The following is a 26,190-nucleotide window of genomic DNA, read 5'->3' as shown; positions in this document are numbered from 1 at the left end:
TACAGAGCTAAAAAGCTAGGCACAGAATGGAGAGGGATCTCAGGCATTGTGGGGTTCACATGTCCAGTGAGGTTTACAATACAATAAATTGACACAACACTGACTAGATTGTGAACAGTAAGCAACACAACATTTCATCAAAGGTTTCTATTCATCTCATGATTCAGAATACACCAATAGATGGTGCCATTTCTCTTTCAAAATGTATATAAGGAATTTTTTAACATATGTTTTCGTTCATTCTTACATTTACCTTGTATGCGTTGTGTTAAATTTATTTCAACGACTCTTCTTCTAAGTCTTCTAATGTATCTATTGATCAGGTCATCTGAATTCTGTTATGAAGAGCAAGTAATCAAATGACTATACTTACAAAATATAATGAATCCATTAGTAATCTTGGCTGTTTTTAACCACAAAGAAATGGCAGTGTAACGTGTGTTGCTATGGTTAACCTGACCTGGGCTAAAATCTTTAGAAGATTACAGCAGTGCAGACACCTTAAAGGAGAACTATGGGGTTAGTGCTTTTCCCCATAGTTCTCCGAAGGGTAACGGGAGGACATATACTAGCGTCCTCCCGCTGCAGCTCGCAGTATACTGAGACGCCGCAGCTAAAACGGATCCCGACAATTATGTCTGGATCCGCTCAGCTGCGTGAGTGACAGCTGGCTCTGCCTATCTAGAGGCAGAGCCAGCTGTACCTGCCCCCTCCCCCGTCCGTTCCGCCAGTCAGCGCTGGAGGATCAGACAGGGGAGGGGGGAATCCAGTCACTCCCATGCCACGTCTCACCTGCAGAGATAGATCGAGAAGTGAACAAACGCCGATATGTGTTCGCTCACTTCCCGATCTACTGAGCCGACCTGTGACAGTTTCATTGTCACAGGTCGGCTCAGATTATGAGCACTCGCCTCATAATTCTCCTTTAAGGGCCAATAACAGATGTTGTAAACCAAGATAATTGGTTACAATACGTTTTGTTGTGGTGGACACGCATGTTTTTTTTTATCTTAGTCTAGACCAGGGGTAGCCAAACTTTGGCCCTCCATGTCTGTGGCTGTCAGTCTTGCAATCCCTAATGGAAGTTTTGTAGTTGCACCACAGCTGGGGGGCTGGAGTTTCCTTACCTCTGGTCTAGAGCTTTTAATACAGTAAGTTTATGTGTACTTCAGAATAAAAGATATCAGGATCAAGGTTCGCTTGAATTTTTTGTTTTTTTATTACACAATCTGAAAAAGGGAACATTGTGTTTGAAAATACATTATACGTGGACTTTGTCATGTTGATCCCAGCGATGTGCTTTGGTTTTATGATGGGTAAAGTCCCTCTGTGCCACCCTAAGGAATCATCACTACTTCGTCTAGTCATGGAGGAAGCCCACTGGAACTCATTCTCCCAGCATTCCCTTGTAGAAGACTCCAGGTTGCACACAGTTTTTCTGCAGAATGGTGTTCAAATTGTCCTTCTACAATATATCGGCACTGATGATGCTTTGGTTTTCCTTGGACAAAGAACAAGTATGCTTGTTTCGTCTAGCCAAAGTAACCCCAAAGGAAGATGGCACCACTCGTACACAGGATGAGGTTGATGTTCAGGAGATGTGTTATTAATGGTGGCTCAGACAACAGAACTTTTGGTGACTCTAGTGGAGGAGCAGGGGCTTGTTCTTCTTGGGCGCCCTTCCGTTCCATCCCACAAAGCCAAAAGATAGCTTTTTTCAGACGGGAAACACATGATTGATCTTCTACAGTGAGAGAGAGAGAGATTGTTAGGAAGACTAGTTTATGAGTTCTGTATGTGTAATGAGGACATGGAACCTCACAGACAGGGTCTTTAAAACATTGGCATCTTGCACCTCATGGCCTGAAGGAATTTACACATTGAAACTTTGAGTATCAGCTATAAATCTCTAATCGCTGGTCTAGACAAGGTGCAAAGTGAGCTTGTGACAATGATCACGCTATATAGTATATAACTATGAATTTGGGTCTTTGCTTGCTGCTTACTGCAAAATACACTATGGACAAAAACTTGTGGACACCCAACCATCACACCTATATGAGCTTGTTGGACATGCAATTCTGATATTGGCTCGCAGTTCTCATTCCAATTCATGACAAAGATTTTTAATAGGGTTGAGGTCAGGGCTCTGTGCAGACCACTCGAGTTTATCCAAATTCATGAAACCATATCTTTATGGATGAGCTGGCTTTGTGCACAGGGCTACAGTCATGCTGGAACACGAAAGGGTCTTCTTCAAACTTTTGCCACAAGATTCAACTGCACAATTATATAATACATACCTTGTATGTTGTAGCATTAACAGACCCTTCAATGGAAACACCTCATTTGGAGGCATATCTACATACTTTTGGCCCTATAGTTATAGTTGTGATAATAAGGGGGGTGCACAAACTTTTGTCGATATAGTGCCCATTTTTTTTACTCTGGTGAGGAGCTTAGCATGTGGCTGGCCATATTTGACCCAATAAGAGTATCACTTATTTTTGATCTCCTACCGGTTGTATTCCCTTGTTGTTGACCCACAAAGATGTTTTGTATGGATCAAAGCAATTACTGGGCAGATTCTGTACATTTCTGGTGTAAAACTAGTCAAATATCTGGTGTATCCTGCATACAGTGAATCATTCACTCATCTCTACTTGTAGGTGTAAAGACTGGAGAACCAGTGAAGGGCTTACAAATGGTCAGCATAAGATAAGTGCACTGTGAGCCTGACATTAATCTGTCTCAGCCTGAACTTGTAACTCAAGCCAAAGATTTTCTTTAGTTTTAGTTAGAGAGGAGAAGGGTTTGTTTTTTATCGCTGTCTGTGTAACTGTTTGGGAGATTTCTCCTAACTTTTTGTCTTAGTGATTCTAGGGCAGGAAGTAAGGAGATATCTACCACATGGATACACAAAGCAATAAAGAGCAGACAGAGGTTACAGGCTCTCCTCACTCTCATGATGAAAGCTTTTTTTTTATTCCTGTTGTGAATATTTCCCTTCACTTCTATCCCTGGGACAATGTTGTGACTAGGGCAGGGAGTGAGGGTACATCTCCCTAATAGTACCATTGACAGAGCATCAAACGTTTCCCTTCCATCAAGAACTTTAAGAACCTGTGGCCAGGCATTCATGTATTTTCATATTCATAACAAGCAGTACGGTAAATTAACTTTACAATAAGCCCTCTCAGACCTCTATAGCTGCAGGTAATGTGGAGCAATTCATCCTAAAAACTTACAGAAGTTATTTTACTTTCTCTAAAGCAGCTCATCCGCCTGTGCTCACCGTCCCAGCAGTGGCTCAGCAGCCTTTAAACCTTCTAATGTAAACATAGAGGAGCACTGAAAGAGGAGAGCAGAGGGAGATAGAGCAGCTCAGAGAGCAGACTTGGAGGACTTTATTGTTTCTCTTGTAAGCTTTGACAATTAATTGCCTCACAGTACCTACAGCTACAGAGGTCAGTGGGGGTTTGTTTTAAAAGTAATTTACTGCTTGTTATGAATGTGTAAATACTTGACTATCCATGGCCTGGCCATAGGTCCACTCTAAATTTCAGCTTAAGATACACACATAGATGGTAGTGGATGATTTAACCTGCCTGCTTTCACCCAACATAAAACAGTTTTCGGTGGACTGACTCTTAAAGTAGCTGCTGCATTTCTAGTAGGGATACAGTATGAATCATTTTGTCATTCTAATTCCCTTTGACGTACCTGCTGAATTGTCAATGATCCCATCAGAGGAGTTCAAATCAGCTTTATCCACATTGTCCTCCACCACACTGTCTCTTTTTTGGGAAGCGGTTTCCATAGATGTCACTTCAGGGACAGTTTCTGCCTCATCCCAGCGTGTGAACCAGGTAAGACGGCTGATCTGAGAGGAAGCAGGAAGGTTTGACAAAATGACTATACAGCTTCATTATTTTAAAATGTCTCTAGTATTTCTGGTCTGCCTACTATAATAATATGCTGTAATAAGTATAACATGGCATCCCATGCCGATGTATATCCTCATTCTTAACAAAGATGAACAGTTCACAGTATGTAACCTAGGGATGATGAAATAGTGCTTTCCTTTGAAATTATTAGCATAGAAACCTGTACAGATACACTTTAATCTGTACACCACCCTATATTCTTTTCTCATCAACCCCAGCAAAACATACAAAAAGGTATCACTGGACATTTACAAAAACCAGATTGGCCATACATTTGTAGACACCTAAACATCACACCTTCCTGGACATCATATTTCAAAACAATGGGCATTAAGTTGTTGCCCCCTTTCCCCTGTGGTTATAGCAGCAGCATCTCTTCTGTGAGGGTTCCAGCAATATTGTGGAGTGGGTCTGTTAGAATGTTTGCCCATTCAGCCAAAACATAATCTGTGATGTCAGGTACTGATGCTGGATGAGAGGACCTGGCATGCATTCAGCATTCAAGTTCCTCCAAAAAGTGTTCAGTTTGGTTGAGGTTGGAAGATCACAATTGTCTAAAATATCTTTGTACGTTGTAGCATTAACAGTACCCATCTCTGGAAACACCGGAACTCATTTGGCGGAGTGTCCATATACCTTTGGCCATAAATGTAGGTGTGATGTTTAGGTGACCACAAAGCTTAGGACTTATAGTGTAGTGGTCATTTTAGAGATATGCATTCTATCTGGGAACATGACTAACAGATGAGACTAACAGAAAATTACATCTGAAAAGACCTTACCATTTTTCTAGTAGGAGGCTCTGTCCATAAGCTGACAACCACCACCACGATGAGGGTCAGCAGAGCTAATATCATGGACAGGTAGAGATAGTGGACGTATTTCACCACTCCTGGCCTAGCATCAGGCTGGTCACACTGTGGTGCCGGGTAGATGAAATCCAGCACCATACGGATGAGGCCAACAACTAAGCCAATGGTCAGCCCCCAGAATGCACCCTGTAGAGAACACAACATTATTATATTTAGATTGTGTCTTTTCTTTCTTTTCTTTACCAAGCTGGATATTTCCCTTTTCTTTCCATTTTTGTAGTATTGGAAAATAAATACATCATTTCACCTAATCTTAATCCAGTTTAATTACTTTTTATATCTGATGATACCTTCTCATTGGTGCGTTTCCAAAAACAGCCGGCAATGAAGACCACGGCCACAGGAGGCTGCAGGTAAGAGCTGATAGACTGGATGTATATGAAGAGTTGGCCACCTTGGCTGGCCTGGACCAGAGGAATCCATAGAATGGACACCCCCACCAGCACAAGCACAAACACTCTGGAAATCAATGACACATGGAGAACAACTTTAGAGACATTCATTGAACACATAAATAGGCCAGTAACTCACAGCAAGGGTGAAGCATCTTGAAGTATATCTAAACCCTATCTGGACATTTTTCTGGAGAAGGATGACCAGATATCATTTTAATGAAAACCAAAGAATTATAAACCTTGAAAATAAACTTTGGATATAAAAATGAAATATGTATGATATTTTATTGATGGGGTTTAGATCTACTTTAAAGCAAACGTGTCATGAGAAAAACATGCAGGCTGTCATTGCTGTTATTCTTCTGAAAATTAAACATTATATGGCCAAATATTCATGGACACCTGACCTGACCAAATATACTGGAGGTCACACCTAAAATTGGTGGAGAAAAAAATGTAATCACCTAGGTGTGTAGGGGCTTCTTTTCAGTCAGGGTGGTTACATTTTGAAACTCTCTGCCACAAGCAGTGGTATCAGCAGAGAATATTGATTCATTCAACAATCAATTAGATACCTTCCTCAGGGATACAGGTACTGGTAAAACTAAGACCACACAGGGACACATGCACGCACGGATTTTAGGAGGGACCCCCATGTAAAAAAAACAAATAAAAAAGTGCGTGGGGTTCCCCCTTCAAGTCATACCAGGCCCATAAGGTTGAACTTGGCCTGTGTCTTTATGCAACCTCAAATAATATGTAACTACTATGTAACCATCATACCTGAATGAGCTTGTTTGCTATCCTCTTCCAAAGCCATGGGTAGTATTATGGAGTTTGCCTCCCCTTCGCACCTATAACAGTCTCCACTCATCTGGGAAGGCTTTCCACAACATTTTGGAGTGTGTATGCGATAATTTGTGCCCATTCGGCCAAAAAAGCATCTGTGAGGTCAGGTTCTAACGTTGGACGACCTGAACAAAACACCTGAACTCAATAATGTGTCCACATGCTTTTGACCATACAGGTAGGTATGAACGTCAGGTGACCACATATGTTTGGCCATACAGTGTGATTGCCTGGCTGTCTCTGAGTTGATCGACAAGGAAAAATGAAGACTTTCTTCCTGCACGCTTGTTCCACAATATGTTCTATGACTCAGAAAGAGCACTGAAGCCAGAAACAGCCAGCTAGCTCGCATTTTCAAAAGGTCAGCAAAGAAAACCTTACTATTATTCTTCTGAACATTTTACTTTAATATCCTATTAGTCAGAAAGATGCAATTACCCTTTCTTTTAAAATGAACAAGTAGCTGTAAAGCAGGATCCTACCTCCCCACAATCATGAGCTCGAACTCGGTAGAGCGCGGACGGATGTGTCGCCACAGATCCATGGTAAAAATGGTGCTTGCGCTATTAAAAATGGAAGTCAGTGAGGACATGAGAGCAGCAATCATAACTGACATCATTAGACCTCTTAACCCTAAAAAGTGAAGGCAGATGGAGAGTCGGACAGTTAGACATCTTCACAGTCACCCAATGGAAGGTCTCCTCGCTTCACTGCTGGTAACATTAAATGACAAATGCATTATGAATCAAAGTAAAGGTTATTGATATGAATGTGCACACTTTTTGTAAATCCATACACCTCTTTGTATGTGCTTTCAGTTCCAGCATCCGTTCTCCTTCCTACAATTGCATTCTGTAAAAAACGACACATTATAAAATCTCTCTGTGGTGCCCACACACGCTCATTCTCATCATTTTGGTAACTGGGTATGCTGGTTGTATGTGGGCACTCTGTTCATCACTTTTTTAATTGTACAGGAGCATATTCGTGCAGTTTTGGCTCCATAGACTTTTCTATGTGAACGCCTGTTTAAACGCATTTTCCAGGCACTCCTATTAAAGTCTATGGGGCCAAAAACGCACATCTCCACCCCAAAAGAAGCTTATGTACTTTTTGTAAACAGGCCCTTCAAGAATAATGGAAGCCTTGTCACACTTCGGGAATCACACAAGAAATGCTCAGGTGTTTAAGGGGCCTTCAATAGGCCTTATACCTTACCATGCAAGGAAAGGTGACAGTGTCTCTGCAAAGAGTCTGACACCCACCTCCCCTGGCCATGAAATCATAAGTGTTGGTAAACTGGAGGAGCAGTGGAACTGTGATTGGACCTAGTGGTTTAAGTACTATGTCCCAGCACTGTCACAGGGGAGAAGGAAGCACTGGGTAGTGTTGACGGATGAAGGGGCAGTGAGGGAGTGTAGGCAAAGGCAAGGTGAGGATAAGTGGCTCAGAGGGGCCCTTTCAAAAGACACTGTCACTTTGCTCTGCATGGGCAAGGTATAAGTGTCGCTTTAGATCAAACTGAGGAGATGAAGGAGGGGGACAACAATTCCATGCAATGTAGGTGCAGCATGCATGATATATATTGTGCAACAATTTTTTTCTAATTCAATTTTTTTTTTAGACCATGAAAATGTTCAATTAATTAAGAGATTCTGTTGCTCAAAATGAAGCAAATGCTTTAATCCTTGCTAGTTTGCACACTTTTAAGCCCTATGGCTCAATGCACTTTTTTAGGTTTGGCACCAAGAGCCAATCTGAATCTAATTGGTGACAGTTGTCATGTTTACGTCACAAACCTTCAGTCATTGTACGTATTCAAGGGACCAAATGTATTTACTAACAAATTTTTGTTACCTGTTGGCAGTAATTCAATAACAAGTTTGGGGTATGCGATATCGGAGCATCCGGAAGGGTTGCCGCAGATTGACCTGCAGATTTCGGGATCTGCACAAGCCACTTCATCTGTCAGTAATTATATGAAGATTTTATTTACATATCCAGCAGAATACACTGCACTGAGTACACTTGTATACACACTAGCAACACTATCTGTAACCCATGGACACAACTACCAGCATGTCCCGTCAGTCATAACTCCCACTTGTCCCAGTGTTGCACCAAACATTTACCTGTGAAGAGAACTCTGCTGATCATCCCGGGCAGAACCATCATAAATAATGGCAACACCTTGAGGTAAGCTGCGAGGAGAGAGCCGCCCTTAGCATGAGAGAGGTTCTTAGCAGACAAAGATCTCTGGACAATCACCTGTGGATAGCAGAGAGGTGGATTATAGGTACACTACTATATATGGCCAAAAAGTTAGGTCACCTGACCATAGTTTTAATCTATTAGCGGGCTCTTTTATGGGCATAGAGGCAGTTTCAGCTTCCCTCTTTGAGAAGACCCAAAACCTGAGCTATATTATGCAAATATCAACTTCACTGTCAGTGTTGTCTCTGCAACATCCTCCCCCATGGCTCCATTTTGACCCAACAATGTCCTGGGCAGCCACACCTACCAATAGAGAAGTGGTGGGACCCTTGCGCCATACTGGCAAGTTGTGATTAACTCAAATATTGTTTATTTACAAAATACATGCATAGTGTATACTTTACAAACAAATTGCCGTGAAGCGCTATAGTGTTCGGGTTTGGCCTGAAGAAAAGGTGGCAACCCTAGACCCAGCATCAATTTCCTAGTTTTGATTTGTATAATAGAGCTCCCTGGGTTTGGGGCTTTAGAAAGAAGCTGAAAGCTACTTGGAGGCACTTGGAGTTGCCTGCTATTGGGTATGGATGAGTGTGGAAGTTCAGCAACTGTAAAACCACTACAAGTACACTTAAACTGATTGCTAAAAAGAAAAGAGATCAGACCAAGCAAGACACATCATGCAGTATAATCAACATATATAAAATATAGTGTATTTCCTTTCTCACTATCTACTTGTCTGGTCTTCGGGGTTGTTGATATCTACCTCTGTTGGACATCTGACTGCAGCAGTTTATACTACAGTACACATAAACCTTTAAAGAGGGCCTGTAGGTTGTTTCCCATCAAAAGGCTAATTTTGTGCTGTGTGCTTGTAGTTCTAAGAGTGCAATCTTAAAAGAAATCTGTTGTGATAGAAAAATAAAGGCTGCCATTGCAGATCTCTTTCTAAGAATGCTGTTTACCTGGCTTCATTAGGACAAGCATGCAGATTAGAAAGTCTGATCTGTACACTTGTTTCAGTCAGTGCCCTGAAAAGTATTGAAGCCACAGGATCAGCATTACAGTCAGGTTGGTCCAGTAGTGCAGTATTGAGGCCCTTCTGCAAGGGTTGTTTCTGGGCCCCCTTACTCTGTTTCATCAACAGCCTAACGTATAAGTTACTGTGACAGGCAACCTTCTCCAATGTGCCCTCTAAGTGCCATTGTATTCATGGTACCTTCTATTGGTTGAAAATGTTCAATGCATGCCCACCTAATAAATTACAGTAGTGTTAGCCAATTAAAATTAAGTAGAGGATAGTATTTATCTATTGCTTCTGTAATGTAACCATTGTTTCTATGTCCCTGGACTGATCCACGGCTTGTCCCACATCCAGACTTATCCATTAAAGAATTTCAAAGACAAATTTTTAATTGTTAAGTGATCTAAAACAACCAATCATTTGTCTCCCTACTATAGTCAGATCTACTATTAGATGTTCCTGATTGGTTGCTGTGGATCACAGCTCTTTGCATGCCATCACTGCCCTTTGCTCATCTTTACTGAACAGGCCCACTTCCCCTTTACTATTGTAGATGAGTGACAGGTACACTTTTCCACCCAGTAATAGATACCCCTAGAAAAGAAAACTCTCAGATTCCTTGTTTCATTTTTCCAAAGAATAAAATAAGAAACCTGAATTATTATGCTGACCTGGCGGAGTTAAGGCCGGGGCAGGGTAGGGGTTAGGTGGGGCAACTGGTGGCGAGTAACTTTTCAGGCCTGGCTAGTAGCTTAGGACTTGAAATTTTGAGCCCTGACTATGGGCAACACCTCCACTTTTGGTATCATTTTAACTTCTATACCCTTCATGAAAAGACATTGTCACGGAAGCCCCTGTGTCCTGAGCAAAAAAAAAGATCGATGTAAATAGGAGTCCAGGTCCACCCTTAACCCTTGTGTGCTGCTGTATGCCATATTGTCACAGTAAGTTCAGAACTGTGTGGTGGGGTATCTGAAAGATGGATGCTGGCTCCTAAGATGGCCTCCTATATCAAGCTCCATAGTCCACACAGTCTCTAGTAATTGGGGAAACGTGGCACCCCCTACACCCAATGGTCACCTCCCAAAAACAGAACCCTATTCTAGGCCAAGGTCCATAGTCGGTGGGGAGGACACTGGCCTTCAATCCCCTCAAGGTGCCCAGGAATATGGAGGCTTCCGTGACAGACATCTTCACTGTTATCTGAATTGTATTTACCTGATCAGTGCACCAGTACCAGATAGATGGGATGGTCATTCCCACCAACACGCCAGGCCATGGAAGGTCAGAGGTCACAGGGTCTCGGAATAAATGGAAAGCATCTTCTCTAGGAATGCCGCAGCTAGTGTTGTCTGTACGATTGGATGGGATGGCAGCAAAATACCTTTCCTCCAAAGCACCAAATCCGCCAATTTCTATGAAACCTACATGCGGAAGAATGAAAAATGAACCAATGGCCTACTCCTTGTAAGAAGCCTGTATTTACATAATTCAAGCAGCAATTATACATTTTTTCACTCTGAAAAATTTGGAGGAGGAACACCATTTATAACAATGTATGCAGGCAAAGGAGGCACCTCTGGACCATAAAGAATTAATACCCCCAAAATTATTGATTACCTTTAGCATTACTTCATGCTGGCTTTTCAGTATAGCAAATGCAATCATGTAAAGGTTCAGCGAAATGTTTAGTGCAGTAAAACACTTTCGATAATAAATATAGAACTTTAAATTGAGGTCAATACATCAGACCAAAAAGAAGGAAACTCAGGAGGAAAGAGGAACAGAGGGGTTAGGTTCCTAAATGAGGGATAGTTGGGCTCTATGAGCAAAGAAGCAATGCTAGGCAGTAAGCCAGAATACAGTCTGCTGGAAACCTGAACTAAGGTTATGAGTCCCTGTATAAAAACTATTGTTTAACTATAGATATACCAGTACTGGACCTGTCATCCCGATGGCTAGCCCCCCCTTTCTTATAGCATCATGACCATGCCATACTAGCAATTCTGCTGCTGGAGGCAACTTTGGCAGCAGCGTTGCTACACCACTGACTGTCAAGATGCAGCATTTTGCTGTGCAGCAATGGTGGAGTAATACCTCACTGATCCGGCCAGCAAGGGGAGTGACGCTGTAGAAGTAGGTATGTGGTATATAACATGGGGAATGGCGAGTACCCAAAATCCTGCAACATGATGCTAAAGCACATTAAGGGGGTGACTTTTTTTAGGCCATCTGGCATTCTCCAGGATCTCGCTGGAAGGATGCTCACCCTCACCTAGGCACCACGGGCAGGGCCGTATAATTTTTTTGCCTGGGGGGGGGGGTTCAGCTTCCTATATTGCCCGCATTGTAACGTGCAGTACCACAATGCCGTGCGTTCCATTGAAGTGCAACTTGGGTCACGACTTAATGACCAAGGACAAATGTGGGTCCTGAGGTTACACAGGTTGAGAACCACTGCTGTAGACCAACTGTTCCCTTGCCTATGTTTTCTGCTCCTGATCCACCTTCAAATCACCTCATTCTCCAGTGCTGCCGTGTTAATGTAGGAGCCACTTCTGGGCTTGCTTCTATTTTGCTGGCAGTGCCCCTTCTACACTTGCGTCTGAAAATCAGAAACTGCTCGGGCGGCCGCAAAGCATGTTGTGGTGGGCGCATGCGCAGTTCGGATTTTTGGCCGGGAGACGAGGAGAGACGCAAGGTAAGTCTATGGACACGTGCACCCACATGCAGACACCGTGGGACAGGAAGTGCCAGCAAGCTCAGAGGAGTCAGCGCTGGACGGAGACCCGCCGCACCGCTGTAGGGACAGATAAAAACATCAGGAAAGAAGATCGGATTAAGAGGCATCATTTAAGGTAAGTGCTTAATTTAACATTGGGGGGAGCGAAACATTTTTTTAACTTTAATGTCACTTTAACTCTATTGTTTCCCCCCTCCCTACCTGATTGCCCGCTCTGTCTCCGTGCAGCCTTCTGATCCTGATCACTGGAAGGACACCCTGTCTCCTGCAGGGCCCGCACTGAGAGATGTACAGATCATTCAGGGCCAGGCAGAAACATATACATCTGAAGGGATGCCGGGGATGTCCTCTTTGATAAAACATCCGCGTCTGCTCCAGCCGTCACCAATGTTTTATCAAACAGGGCATCCCCTACATCCCTTTAGATGGGCCCTTCTCTGCAGCCTTCAGAACGCTGTTAAACTCCGTGCCCGGAGTACGTGCCCCCCTCTGCCCTCCCCTCGCTAGCCACTGCCAGGACACTCTGGGGGGGTTTGAACCCCCCTATCCCCCCCTTATCTACGCCCCTGACCACGGGGGTAAGGTAAGTAGGTTATCTAATGTTTACTTTCCCAACACAGTGTTTTTATAAGGGAAAGGGCGCTCACTGAATAAAGGGACCTTGCTATTCGGTACAGGATCCACTTTAAATACATTGGCACCCGAAAGGAGAGTTATTTTTTTTGTTTAATGTTCTTGTTCCTGTTCCTGTTTTGCATCCATCTGTCTGATAGCATTGTAGTCTGAGGGGAAATGCTGCAGAGAGAGCATGACAACACTGCTGGAATTTTAGCAGCTGACTTGCAGCACTGTCAACCCTCTCCAGGTTATGAGGCAATTTACTGGTAAATAGGGTGAAAGGAGAAAGAGTTAATTTTTAAAGATCTGTTTAATTTTCTTGTTCCTGTTTTATGTCCATCTATCTGATTATCATCTGTCTGATTATCAATATATATATATATATAACTAATGGAAAGTGTTTTCTGCTTGCAAAGCTAATTCGATGATGTTGTTGTTTAAGAATGTCATTTACTGTAGACAAATTACGCCTCTTTTGCAAAGTTGCCAAAATTATAGAGGCTACACAGTACTCAATGCCGATTTATAAAACAGATAGTGTTGAATGGGCCTGCCACCACTAAATGAAGGTGTCAGGGTCATTTAACATCAGGTATGGTACAGAAAACAAAAAAAAAAGCATATTGGTAACACATACTCACTGAAGGCCATAAGAATCAGGGCTCCAATGATCATTATGATCGTCTGCAATGTGTCAGTGTAGATAACTGCTGCCAGACCACCTGAAATACAAACCGGCCATCACTATGATAAGTAAGAGTAGACATACCCGGGTGTATAAATGGCAGACATTAAAAAATCAGTCTATACTGTATGGGAGATAACAGCAGATCAATAACTAGTCTTCCAGTCCCTCTCCATCTTGTATGAAATGTGTGTCCAGCAGGGGGGTGCAGTCTGTATGTACCCCCAACATGGCTGTACCTGGAGCAGATTGCCCCCCCCCCAGCCCTCTAGGTACACTACTGGCTGTGAGAAGCCTAACACCTTTGGGAATGTAGTAATATGTGTGTATTACTTCTGTAGGTGAGAGAGAGCGAGAAGCCTGCAGGAGGCGTGTTTGGGAATTGCTCTCCTGCATCACAGCCAGGGGTTCTCAGATCACTAGAATACTGAAAAAAGGGAGTGGAATGGGCTAGAGCACACTACAGGTAAACCTAGATGAAAGTCTGAAGCCAGAAGTCATCAAAGTCATCAGAAGCTTCTACAGGTACAAGAACAATATGGTCTCTAGACTCCATTCCACAGCACAGGGCACTATCAAGCCACATGGCCCTATTATTTTCAACAGCATGGTGAAGGGTTAGAGCCTCTGTCTGGTTTGTGTTCCCGCTGAGGAGTTTCCCCCCTAACTTCCTCTCCCCATGATAAGAGGGCAGTAGGACAGAAAGCAACGTGAAATGTCTTCAATGGGCAGACAGATATGAAAACATATTTTCTAATACAGAGGAAAAGGGGTAAAACCCAAGTACTGTTTTAATTGCAGTCTGCGCCTTCTTGTCTCTGTGACCCCCGGACCCCCATTTCTTGTCCTGGTGTCACAGGGACCCAAAGTGACCAGAAAATTACAGACTGCGGAAAAACTAACAAAACCCTTTCTAAAGCTAAAAAAAATGTTTCGGCTGGAGTTGGGTTTCAAACTTTGAACTTCACCTCTTCCTCAAATGGTCACAGATGGGGACTCACCAGCTACTGTATAGATTGCAGTGATCACCAATAATCCAATCACAGCTATATAAAGATCCCAGCGTAGTGCCTGCTGGATAAACAGCGCCCCGGCATATATGTCCACCTGTAGGCACGGAGATAAAAGGGTGTTATATCTGTTCCTGATGACACATTAGTGATCACTAGATACACAGAACTTCACTAAGTCCTATGGTACTATCACCTCCATAACATATGAGATGTTCTTATATAGTAAATGTTAATGTCCCTGGTTTAAAGGGTTAGTATACCTTTATAATAAAAGAATCCATGCATTCCAGTGTCCCCAGTACATTAAAAAAACACTGCTCGGGTTTATAAAAGGAGCTTCTTTGCAATGTGCAATGTTCCCCTATGCAAATATACCATCCCAGGGTCTTTCCTTTAGTCCTTATAGGGAGAATAGGTGCACCCCTCACCTGAGATCACTTGGTGCCTCAGCTGTCAGTAGGGGTGTTGCTTATACAAATAGTGACTCTCTGATAGACCTATTCGCATAGGAACATCTACATGCTCTTGGTTGCTCTGGTGAAAGCAGTGGAACTTAGGCAAGGGATCCTAACCTAGCTGATCGCATCATTCCCTGAGGCTTTTGTACACCACCCCAAAGAAACTCTAGATCCCTTCAGATCTACAATCTAATGCCAGATGAAAGAGGCTTTTGGCCAACCATGGGGCAGTCTAACTAGAAGTGCTAGCAGCTCTAGGCCAATGGGATATACCCATTTTGTTGTTGTTTTTAATAAGCTTGTGTAAAATGCACTCAGAATGCTTCTTAAACCTTACAGAGATCTTGGTAAATATGTAGATGAACAAGTACAAGATGGCAAGATAGATCTGGATCCTCTTTCCTCCGAAGCGTTTCTGCAGGTATTCAGGCATGGTGGTGACCTGTACAGAGCAGAAGAATGTCATCATGTATCCTCAAATCATTGGTAGATTCTGAACATGATGTCTTTTGTCTTACCCCGGCAGTTATGTAGATCGGGAGAAAGAACCAGGCCAGGACCAGCACAGAGAACAGGCCCTGCAGGAAATAATAATCATGATATCTCTGCAATCATTGACAGAAGGGTTCTTATCTATAAACAAGAAGACCTCTTCTTTAGTCCCATCCTTGTAGTTACATAAAGGACCCCGCACAGCCACCAGAGAGTCTGCGCAGTCCAACACCATAGACCCCACACAGCCCATCTGAGAGTCTGCACAACCCACCATAGAACCTGCACAGCCACCATAGACCCCGCACAGCCCACCTGAGTGTCTGCACTGCCCACCATAGAACCTACACAGCCACCTGAGAGTCTGCACAGCCCACCATAGACCTTGCATAGCCCACCATAGAACCTCCACAGCCACCTGAGAGCCCGCACAGCCCACCATAGAACCTGCACAGCCCACTTGAGAGTCCGCACAGCCCACCATAGAACCTGCAAAGCCACCTGAGAGTCTGCGCAGCCTAACATAAACCTGCACAGCCAACCTGAGAGTCCGCACAGCCCATCATAGAACTTGCACAGCCACCTGAGAGTCCACACTATTACACTAACTGCCATTATATTTCCTAGACCTCCACTTTCAGAGCTAGTTATTAAGTTGTTACTAAAACCAGTAATAATCGAATGCAGAGACAATTATTTAATATGATAAGATATGAGTTTAATATGATTTAATCGGAGTAGATACATTTATATAGTCTTACAGATACAACCGGCCCTTTTTAGGGAACTATAATGCTGATGCGGCCTGAGATGAAATTGAGTTTGTCACACCTGCCATAGACTGTTACAATTTCAGCCGATTCACAGGAATTTACCAAAATTAGGTGGCCCTGCCAGCTCAACAAACGTTGATTACTCAGTTGACTTTAGCCGAAGGAGCCAGACCTAACATTTTAAGCTGATCAGTGACTGCAACAAATCAGCTACTACCAATCAGCTATTCTGTCAGAATACAATAGTGGCAGTGGGAGGTGTGTTCATCCGCGCTGCACACTATCTAGTAGTGTATATAGCCAGCTTTAGATTTCCCATTATCACACCTACAGCCAACCTGCTGTTTACATAGAATGAAAAGAAAGATAAGGGAGGAATGTGAAAGGAACACATTGCAAACATCATTATGTTGTAATTCTGAATTGTTGGCATCCTTTCCTGGCCAGTTGAGCATTGACAATAGCTGTATTCGCATTGGCTGCCGGCCCTGGTACAGGGAAGGCCATTGAGCTCTCTACTTACATTCCACTCATAGGCAGTCACAGCTATTCCTGAAGCTGCCCCGGATCCTGCCAGGCCAATGAAATGACCACTGCCCACGTTGCTGGCAAATAATGAGGCTCCGACCTGCAGAGAGGTACAACACAGGACCAGATGAAGGGGAATAGACTTGCTAACATGTTAAATTGCCTTGAATTGCCATGGCAGTCTGCATCTCAGTGATGCCATTTACATAAATAAAGTAGACCTAGAATCTATTTAGCCGGTCTGCAATTAACAAGAAAAAATATATATTGTATGCTAGGTCCACTGAAAGGCAATGCATGTTCAGTAATGTGTAAGTGTAACACGTCCAGGTATTTATTACTTCCCACAGAGACTACAATACCCCCCTCCCCCCCCCCACACACACACACAATGCTGTGTCCAGGTATCATGGCAGCAGAAACCTGGACACAAGATGTCAGGCAGACGGGGGCAACCAAAATTAAGATAGGGGCTACTGGCCCCTCACTGAAAATAGTCTCTAATGTGATATTTACATATGAATGGGTGGCACTATTTACATATGAATAAGCCACGACTCATTCTCCCCAAAAAATTTCAGCGCGTCCCTAGAGTGTTTGGGTTTCACTTGAAGAAAAGGTGGCAACCCTACATCGCCCCCAGGCCAAATCACTGGACTGGAGCTCAGGGATGGTTTTTGATAAGCTTTTTTAAGGTGGAGCTTTTTTTGGAAAATTATCCTGTTGTTCATGTTCATTTTACTTTTTTATAGCTACAGAGCTCCCGTGCTTGATAGAGGCCTTGTCCTGCAAGCAAAGGTCCAGGCTGGATCTTTCTCCCCTATTAATATCTTTATTTGTCATAACGTCTGTCAAACGTGTACATTCTTCCAACCCCAAAGTGAGCAACCATTTCGAATTACACCCATGGGAACCTCAGTTCTGCTTGACTCAGGCTTATGGCCATAAGACAGCGATTGTGCCCTTTCTATATGGATTTCTGGCTTGTGGCTTCCCCACTTCATTTGCTGGAGTAAAGCACAGTAACCAGTATAACGAGGTGTACGTCTTTTCCAATCCTCAGCCCTGCCAATCCAAAGTATCTATTACTAAGAGATATTTCAAAAACAAGAAATTACCTTTGCAAGATTCTGATACTTACAGGCCACCATGCCATGTTCTTTCCTGCCAGGAAATAGCCCTTCACTGTGCTCCTTTTTGTGCGCCACATAGACTGAGGGGAAGCAAATAGAAAACAGATGTTCAAAAACAAATATATGTGGCCTGTTTTACCTACCAAACAATTTGTAATTTTCTTTAGTACTCTTACAATACAGCAAAGGCAGGTCCTGGACCTCCCTACAGACTATACTGCATTCCAGCAGTACACCCCATTCCTCGAGGCTCCTCAGCCCAGGATTGGACAGCGAAAGAGTAGCAACACACAGAAGAAGTCATCACTTTCCTCTTCACTCCTGTAAGCGTATTCCCTGTAAGCATTAGAAAGCTGTTTGGCTCCTAGTGCCGCCCATTCCTGTACCATACTGAGCGCCACCGTGCAGGGCATTACAGGAGGCTGAGGTCAAGACACATTAGGGTACTTAATGCCATTGCCATATCCTTGTAAATGTAATGATTATTTGAAGAAGACAAAATGGCATTGAGTGGTGTTTTTACATCTACATAAAATTTGGCGTTAAGTAAGTGTTGAAAAATATGGACACTGAAGCAGATACAGAAACTTGATACCATGATGGCCTGGAATTACATGATGCTGGGCATCCTTCAACCCGGAAGAGGAGCAGTGATTGATCAGTGAGTCTGCAGGGGACAGCACTGTAGATAGGGTGAGCATTTCAACTGAAACTGTTGGGGACTTTTCATTTTGTCTTTTGCCAAAGCTGGAAGTTTTAAAGTCAACCTGTTCTGAGAAGGTACCTAGGCCTATTGCCAAACTCTCCTTTTATGAAAATTCTAGTGGACTGGCCAACAAATGGACCCAAAGACTACCATCATTTCTGAGACTCTGACCTGGAACAAGTATGTAGATCAGGAGTTCAAAAGGCAATGGAAGCACAAAGTTCTTTTAACATGGCCACCCTTGTTCTTTTTTTTAATTTTTGGTAGAGGATTCACCTAGATGAGTTAAGGGATTAAAGGATGGATGCAACTTCAACTTCACACAATTGTTCAAATTAATTTATGAGTGAAAGAAAGCCAGAACTCTTACAGTACCTGTGTGTTTTGGGCCAAAGCAACCACTCCCAACAGTGTACGTTGGGCTCAGTGAATGGCAGGGATTGAAGCCAAGAATTGTATGCATCCGAATCTCCGAATTTCCGAAAATTCGTTCAAAACGAATTTCGGAACGAACCGAATCGCACATGTCTATTGTCCATTTAAAGTGTATCTACCCAAACACATAAATGTCATAAATTGCAGCTTACCAGTCCTTGGATGTGGTGGCTGCATTAGATTTATTTTCTTAATTTCTTTACTCTTTGTTTTCAACTGGTGATTCTGCCACATAACACCCTTCAAGTCCTAGGGCAACAACACTCACTCATTGTACTGTTTAGGACAATAGAATCAGGACAGGACTACTGGGAACCCCTCCATCCTATGGTGACAACACTCACTCACTGCGCTGTATCAGGACAATAGAAACAGGACAGGACTACTGGGAACCCCTCCGTCCTATGGTGACAACACTCACTCATCGTACTATATAGGGACAATAGAAAGAGGACAGGACTACTGGGAACCCCCCTCCATCCTAGGGCAACAACACTCACTCACTGTACTGTATCAGGACAATAGAAACAGGATATGAATACTGGGAACCCCCACGTCCTAACATGACAACACTCACTCACTGTACTGTATCAGTACAACTGGATAGAACTACTGAGGAGGACAACTGAAGCTCACCATGTGAGGACTTCACAGACTTTCCGCATCCTGGGGTAGAATTTAAGGACTACCTACCATATGATGACTTTACACAGTTCTGCTATTCTGGGCTAGCAAAGCACCAGGACCATGTAGAAGCCTCTGGTAAGCAGGACACAGCAAGGAATAATAGGAAAATAATTAAAACATTTTCAGCTTCCCATTTTTGCTTTATTCATAGGGCAGGCTTCCCAGTCCCATTTATAGATGTATGTGGTGCCATATTACAATTTTCTGTCATTGTCACTAGGGCCATTCTGTGCAGAGCAAAAGATAAAACACACTTCTACCATGGGTATATTCTTGTAGTATGGCAGCCGTGAAGTGAGATTGTGTTACAGATGGTACACAAGGTATGAGCTAAGCAGGCATGGCGGGCTCATCACATGCTTTGATCATCTAGATCAGGGGTAGCCAAACCTCAGCCCTCCAGCTATGATCTTGCTATGCCTCATGCGTCTTGCAATTCCTCATGGTATTGGTGGTTTCACCACAGCTGGGGGGCAGAAGTTTGGCTACCCCTGATCTATATTATCAATACAGACTTGGACCCCCCAGATATGATGAAGCAGTCTATATCCTAGGTATTCAGCTTAATGTATTGTCATTTTGAGAGTAGTATCCCTACAGAGTAATAAAATCTACAATCTGGTCGACGGTGGGAACTTGTCTATACAGGGCCCATCATGACAAAGTGCCACAAAGAACGGCCTCTTCCATCCTTACCCATAATCCAACGGCCATGACAAACACAAAGTAAAGGACCAGCACCACGATGTCTACCACCTCTAGAGACGCCCTTGGAGCTGAGTTCTTATTGCTGGTCATATTGGTCTTCCTGCTTTTTCAAGAAGGCGGACTCTGCAAGACAAGTGTGCGGAGACAAGAGGTTCATGATTGCTCTCAGCAGGTATAGAATGATGGTGACATTTAGGATAATATTATCTTGCGGTGAAGCAATACAAGGTGGAAAAAGGTCGTTAGGCGTGACTGTAATTCTATAAATCACGAGCGGATCTCTGTTTACAAATTGAGGCAGAATAATGTGATTGTAGAAAGAAAATGATTTACTGTGTTTTATGACAGAGCCATTCGTCAGAGATATAAAGTTCATTGTATGTGGCCAAATATTCTAAACGTATTTTAAACGTAGTTTGCAATCATATATGGGCATGTGAGCCGCCATATTTACTTGTTACATAATATGCATACTGTGCTTCCTGCTGAGAAGTACAGCTCCTTCCATAATGATTGAGGTTTCCCGCTCCTCCTCCTGTGTCAGTGAAAGTTCATCTGTCATCTCAGATGATTCATTGTACACAACACATTGAATATAATGTCATTTCATTTATGATACATTAATGTCATCTGATCCAATCAGCATGGCACCAATGTGAACATTATCCCAACTAAACTTTATTAACACAAGCAAGGCAACAAATCAGCCATTAACTTCAGGGGCGTAACTACAGAACACAGGGCCCCATAGCAAAAATGTGATGGGGCCCCCTTGACGATCTCTCTCTGAGCTGTGAGTAATGACACAAAGATCCCAAATTTATATTGTGCATATGACATCAGCTTTCCTACGATGTAGACTTTACAGAGGATTAGGGTTGTCATCAACCACGCCAACCCTTAATGATATAGTACTGCATTATCTTCCCATGTTCTATATTTAATTTGTCGCAAACAACCTAATGGGGCCCCTTCCACCCTCAGGCCCCATAGCAGCCGCCTGGGCTGCTAAGGCTATAGTTACACTACTACTTACCGTGACTGCTGTAAACTCATTCAAATAAAGTTCAGTTTCTTTGTAATTCTTTCTGTCTTTTGTCCTTTGACACTTCCTGTCATCCATGTTACTGAATGTCTGTACTTTGATATGGACATGCACGGGAGGAAGAGTCTGCAGGAGCCAGAGCATTGCACCCGTGAACCACCAATTGGGGTTTTAATGATTAACTGGCTCCAATGCAAAAAAATTATAAATGCACCTTTTGTTTATGAGGAAGTGTACATTTATTATATATATTTTTTTCAAAAGGCAGAATTTCCCTCTAAAGAAAAACATTTGACTAGAGTAGCTCTTTAATCCTGAAAGCCGGGAGATAGTTGTGCAGTTCTCTGCCAAGCTGGCATATTTACGGTTATATATTCAGACGATCCCCATCCTAATGATTCAGCAATTTTCCTGCCAGTGTGACGGGAGTGCACAGCTCACCATAGTAGTACACAGTGACAATGTGATGACACCTGATACAGGTTAAACAAAATGCTTCCTATTAGATTGAACCTGAACTCAAAAAGTGAGGATTTTCTATCATATATTGAACATCCAGAAATGTTATTTGTGCCTACGTTGTACCCTGAAAAATCCACCTTTTGTCTGCAATTCCTCCTGAAATATAGCCGTGCACTTCCTGTGCCTTTAGCTTACATAGTTACATAGTTAGCCAGGTTGAAAAAAGACACATCAAGTCCATCAAGTTCAATCTCTAGAGAAAAAAAAATAGAAAAACCTTCATAAACAGAACCTTGTGCCCACAGAACCCACCATTCATCCAGAGGGAGGCAAGAAATACCCTTGAAGTGTCAAAGTTATATATCTAGAGTGTGAGATCTAAGGAAATTGCTGCCTCTGAGTCTCCTGGTGTCACTATTGTGCCGATCACTCTTCTCCTTGCTGGAGGGGAAGCTGTAACTGAGGACCTGCAGTGCAAGAATGCTTCTGCTTCATTCATTCTGTGGATCGGTGCTTCCTCCACCTCTCCTGCTGTTTGTCGAATGTTACCCCACCAGTCATCAGGGGGGCAGCTCTTACATGAGGAAGCAAAGCCCAGTTTCTATTAAGATGGCCACCTCCACACAGACAGAATGCAGAACAAGGCAAAGTAAGTCAGTAAAGGGGAAAAGATCAGTTGCTGGGAGACTACAGACTGGAGACTAGTCTTTGCTTTCTGACTGGGCCCAGTGTCCACAGTACAGGCTTTCTGTAATGGAAGCTTGAGCTGAGAGAGACAGGGGACCACAGAAATTATTACAGCCATGGTACCAGCATTGTAGCCAGGCAGCTAGCGTTTTCGGAAGTACAGATTTACTTGCCCCTCCCATATTGTAAAAGCCTCAATATGACATTTCATTATTCAGGAATACCTCGGGATAGGACAGGAAGATCTTCTGGAAGCTGTTTGTTTACTTGGACAGCTGATAACGCACATAAATGGCATTGATTGCACCTGCCAGTAACATGTTACATGTATTAATGTTATTCTACTCCTTGAGTGTCAGCAGTGCAGGTTTTTCAGACTTCCAGTTGTCAGAGCAGCTTTATTATTTTACCTGTTATGGATCTAGAAAGCATGCACTTTTGGTGGCCACCAGGACTAGTGATCACATAAAAGGACTAGAAAAAATAAGTAACATAAACATGATCAACAAAATCTAGTCACTTTCGGCTTATAAAGGTGACAATCTCATCTCTAAGGCTGCCGATCTGCGTGCACCTCCCCCTCTTCATAGGCATGAACAGGAATGCTCGGCTCAGCCAACTATTCATTTGTGCAGATATCTATAACGAGCCAATTCCTAACTCCATGTTCAATGGTCCTCTGATGTCTAACGTACTAATTTCAACTTCTTTCTAAAAAATACACTTTTAAAGAGGTTCTCCATTATTAGGGGGGTCCCTTCAGTAGCCAATCACATGACCAATGCCCCAGCAATAAGGGGGCCTGAGGTTATTGTTCAGACAGAGCCTCTGACTGACCTACTCAGTCCCTTTAGGCCACTTGAATAGAGACCATTTGGACAATGCCATGACACAGGTCAAATGCCAAGCCAACACAGGGAATGTTCTTGTACAGAAACTATTCGGGCAATGCCATGGTATAGGTCACATGCTAAGCCGACAGAAGCCCCATGAACAGAGACCATTTTGGCAACGCTGTGGCATAGATCACATGCCAAGCCAACAGAGGGAAGGCCCGTAAACAGAGACCATTTGGGCATGCCTAGGCATAGGTCACATGCCGAGCCAACAGAGGAAAGCCCCTTGAACAGAGGCCATTTTGGCAACACTGTGACATAGATCACATGCCAAGCCAGCAGAGGGAAGTCCCGTGAACAGAGACCATTTGGAAAATGCCATGGCATAGGTCAAATGTCGAGCCAACAGAGGGAAGCACCTTGAACAGAAGCCATTTAGGCAACGCTGAGTCAACAGAGGGAAGCCCCTTGAATAGAGACCATTTGTGCAATGCCGTGACACAGGTCACATGCCAAGCAAACAGTGTTTTGCCACTTCATTTAACACGCATATGTAAAAAAGAAGCAGATGTATCACAATATGTTTTTGATTATGTCGGCCGTAAGGTATTGCTCTGACATCTTCTTGCTCTAGAGACACTACAAGTCCCAGCCTACTCTCAAAAACAGAGGACCTACAATTCCTGTACCTGTATCCTAAAAGTTGCACAATAAAAATCAACACATGTGTCTGTGTTCAGATGCCGCTTACCCAACTCCTGAGGGCTGTCTCTTCCCAGTGACAGGTGAGGTGGAGAAAGAGACTGGAAGGAGAATTCCCTCAGCTTAGAGACATCCAGCATCTGGGGTCAAACTCCAAAGTGTCAGCTCCTGGTTAACGTGTAAGAATGGAGGAGTGCAACGTCTGCCCAACTGGCAGCAGCTACTCTGCATTTCTGCAGGTCACTTAACAAGTTGAGGAAGGAGCCTTGAGTCTCGCCTTCTGCTGCCAGCACAACCGACCCAGCCAGGTGACATAGGAAAGAGGGCGTCACTGTCATTATTAGGACAACAATGCATTGGATTGATGTTGTAACTGCTCGTTATATAGGAGAATGATTGGCAGGACCGAGAACAGGAGCCAATATTCATTCATATATAAGGAAATGGAATAGTTATCTGTGTCTGCATTGGCCTCTTTCTTTTTAGTTGCTATGTTCAGAAAATATAATAGTATTTTATGAATGTTTAGGGCTGTAGTGGGATATTAGGCCGTCATGAACAGCGTCTGTGCGTTGTGGGCACGTACTTATGTTCTCTGCAATGGAACGTAGCCATTGCAGACAACATAGGTGGCCTGCCCCCGCCCCCATCTATGCTGGGGCTTATGCAGCCCTTTTACTCCTTCCTTATATCCCTTGGCTACCCTTCGATTAGAAATGGAATGTGAAAGGGGCCCTAATTGTGATCTCAAGATTCTTTAATGCAGGCTAGAAGGTCTACTTTAAATAGACACTAAGCAATGGACTAAACACCAAAAGCAGATTCATATTTGGAGTCTGGATGATTGGCATCTTTGACTTCTCAGACACAGGCCAAGTAGAAGCTGCAATGAATAACCCTACAGAGAGTGACATGCAGGAAATCTCAGGAGGTGCCAAAGATAATATTTTCTATGTAAATGAGTTGAGAGAAGACCAGGGTATTCCCTGTTGTGTCTTCTCTCAGCTGTGTCCCACAGCGGCCAAATACTTAGCCAATAGTTAGCCAAGCTTTTATTAGGAATGGTGCAAATTGTTAAAGCAAAAACAACTTAGCCGCTAGAATGACGTTAGAGTTTCCATCAGTGAATAGATCAGTGATAGAAAATACTTTTACAAGGTTATTCACAAAGTGGTGAAGAGTTTGGAGCAGGCAGGAGAAGTGACCAATCTAGGACCACATAGCTGAACTGGAAAGATTATCCAATTCATCTCACTTTCCAGTCCAGCGATGTTGTCCTAGATTGTTCACTTCTCCTGCCTGCTCCAAACTCTTCACCCTTTTGTGAATAACCCCCTTAATATTGTTTTACATTGTATCAATTGCCCAAACTTGTGTTGTTATACTGCGGTCTTGTTTTTTTTATTTAGGAATAGGTGTGTGTGCTGATATTTAGTTGTATTCTCTCCCTGCCAGAGCAGAAATGTGAGAGGCTGACCTGTCTCCTGAGTTTAGGACTGATCTCTTGACATTGTGGGGCCTATATACTGTATAGTGGAGAGCAGATACCACTGTGTGGACACTACAAAGATACACCACACTGCGGCCTCCATTTTATGACCCATTCATTAAGGGCTTGTTCACACCAGGTCCGGATCATGTCCAGACCAGAACACTTTATTCCCGGACCAAAAAGCATCCCAATGTATCTCTATGGTTTTTTGGGCTCTGATCACACCAGCGCAGTCCGTTCCGAACCAGACAAGAAAATACTGCTTATCTCATTTTCTCTGGTCTGGAATGCACTAGAATGCATGGAAACGCAGAAAAAACACATATAAACATATGCAAACGCACCTGAATGCCCGTTTTAAGCTAAAATAAAAAAACGGCTCCAGATCTGGTCTGTAAAATGGTGTGAACCTGGCCTAAAGGTAGACCCATTCATTAAAGGTTTTAGTAGTTGGGTTTACATATTGTTTTATTATACTCCAATAGAGATGGAAAAAAATCAGAACTTTCAAGCTTTACGTATTGTTAACATTTATGTAAACCTTCAGGAAGAGCCGGAGGTAACAAAGGAGACACATACAACATTTCAAATGTAATAAATACCCATAATTCTCTTTATTTTAGCAGTTAAATTCTGCAGCTTACAAGAAAGCATTGAAGATTTCTGTGTAAAATTACACAATATATTCA

The 26,190-nt window shown here is 43.1% G+C and overlaps 2 protein-coding genes across 2 annotated transcripts in view; one reads left to right on the top strand and one right to left on the bottom strand.

Annotated features, from left to right (window-relative positions):
* ARHGAP17 (Rho GTPase activating protein 17) overlaps nt 1-2,554 on the top strand; it is a 126,036-nt gene extending 123,482 nt beyond the window's left edge. The window contains exon 22 of the mRNA XM_018561563.1: nt 2,544-2,554. The gene's annotated coding sequence lies outside the window, so the exon portion shown is untranslated. The remainder of the gene's footprint in view (nt 1-2,543) is intronic.
* On the bottom strand, nt 1,515-24,262 carry SLC5A11 (solute carrier family 5 member 11). Its single transcript, XM_018561592.1, has 16 exons — nt 24,059-24,262; nt 20,266-20,400; nt 17,750-17,821; nt 16,604-16,708; nt 15,334-15,393; nt 15,153-15,257; nt 14,346-14,451; nt 13,301-13,381; nt 10,517-10,722; nt 8,196-8,331; nt 7,921-8,028; nt 6,546-6,696; nt 5,110-5,278; nt 4,730-4,945; nt 3,724-3,883; nt 1,515-1,744 (listed from the first exon to the last, which is right to left on the bottom strand). The coding sequence occupies exons 2-16, from the start codon at nt 20,365-20,367 to the stop codon at nt 1,533-1,535; spliced, it is 1,989 nt and encodes a 662-aa protein (XP_018417094.1). The 5' UTR covers nt 20,368-20,400; nt 24,059-24,262; the 3' UTR covers nt 1,515-1,532.
* Nucleotides 24,263-26,190: the final 1,928 nt, after the last annotated feature.

Source organism: Nanorana parkeri, unplaced genomic scaffold, assembly GCF_000935625.1.
Source record: "Nanorana parkeri isolate BGI_ZX_2015 unplaced genomic scaffold, ASM93562v1 scaffold19, whole genome shotgun sequence".
NCBI lineage: Eukaryota > Metazoa > Chordata > Amphibia > Anura > Dicroglossidae > Nanorana > Nanorana parkeri.
This window is presented reverse-complemented; position numbering and strand designations above follow the sequence as displayed.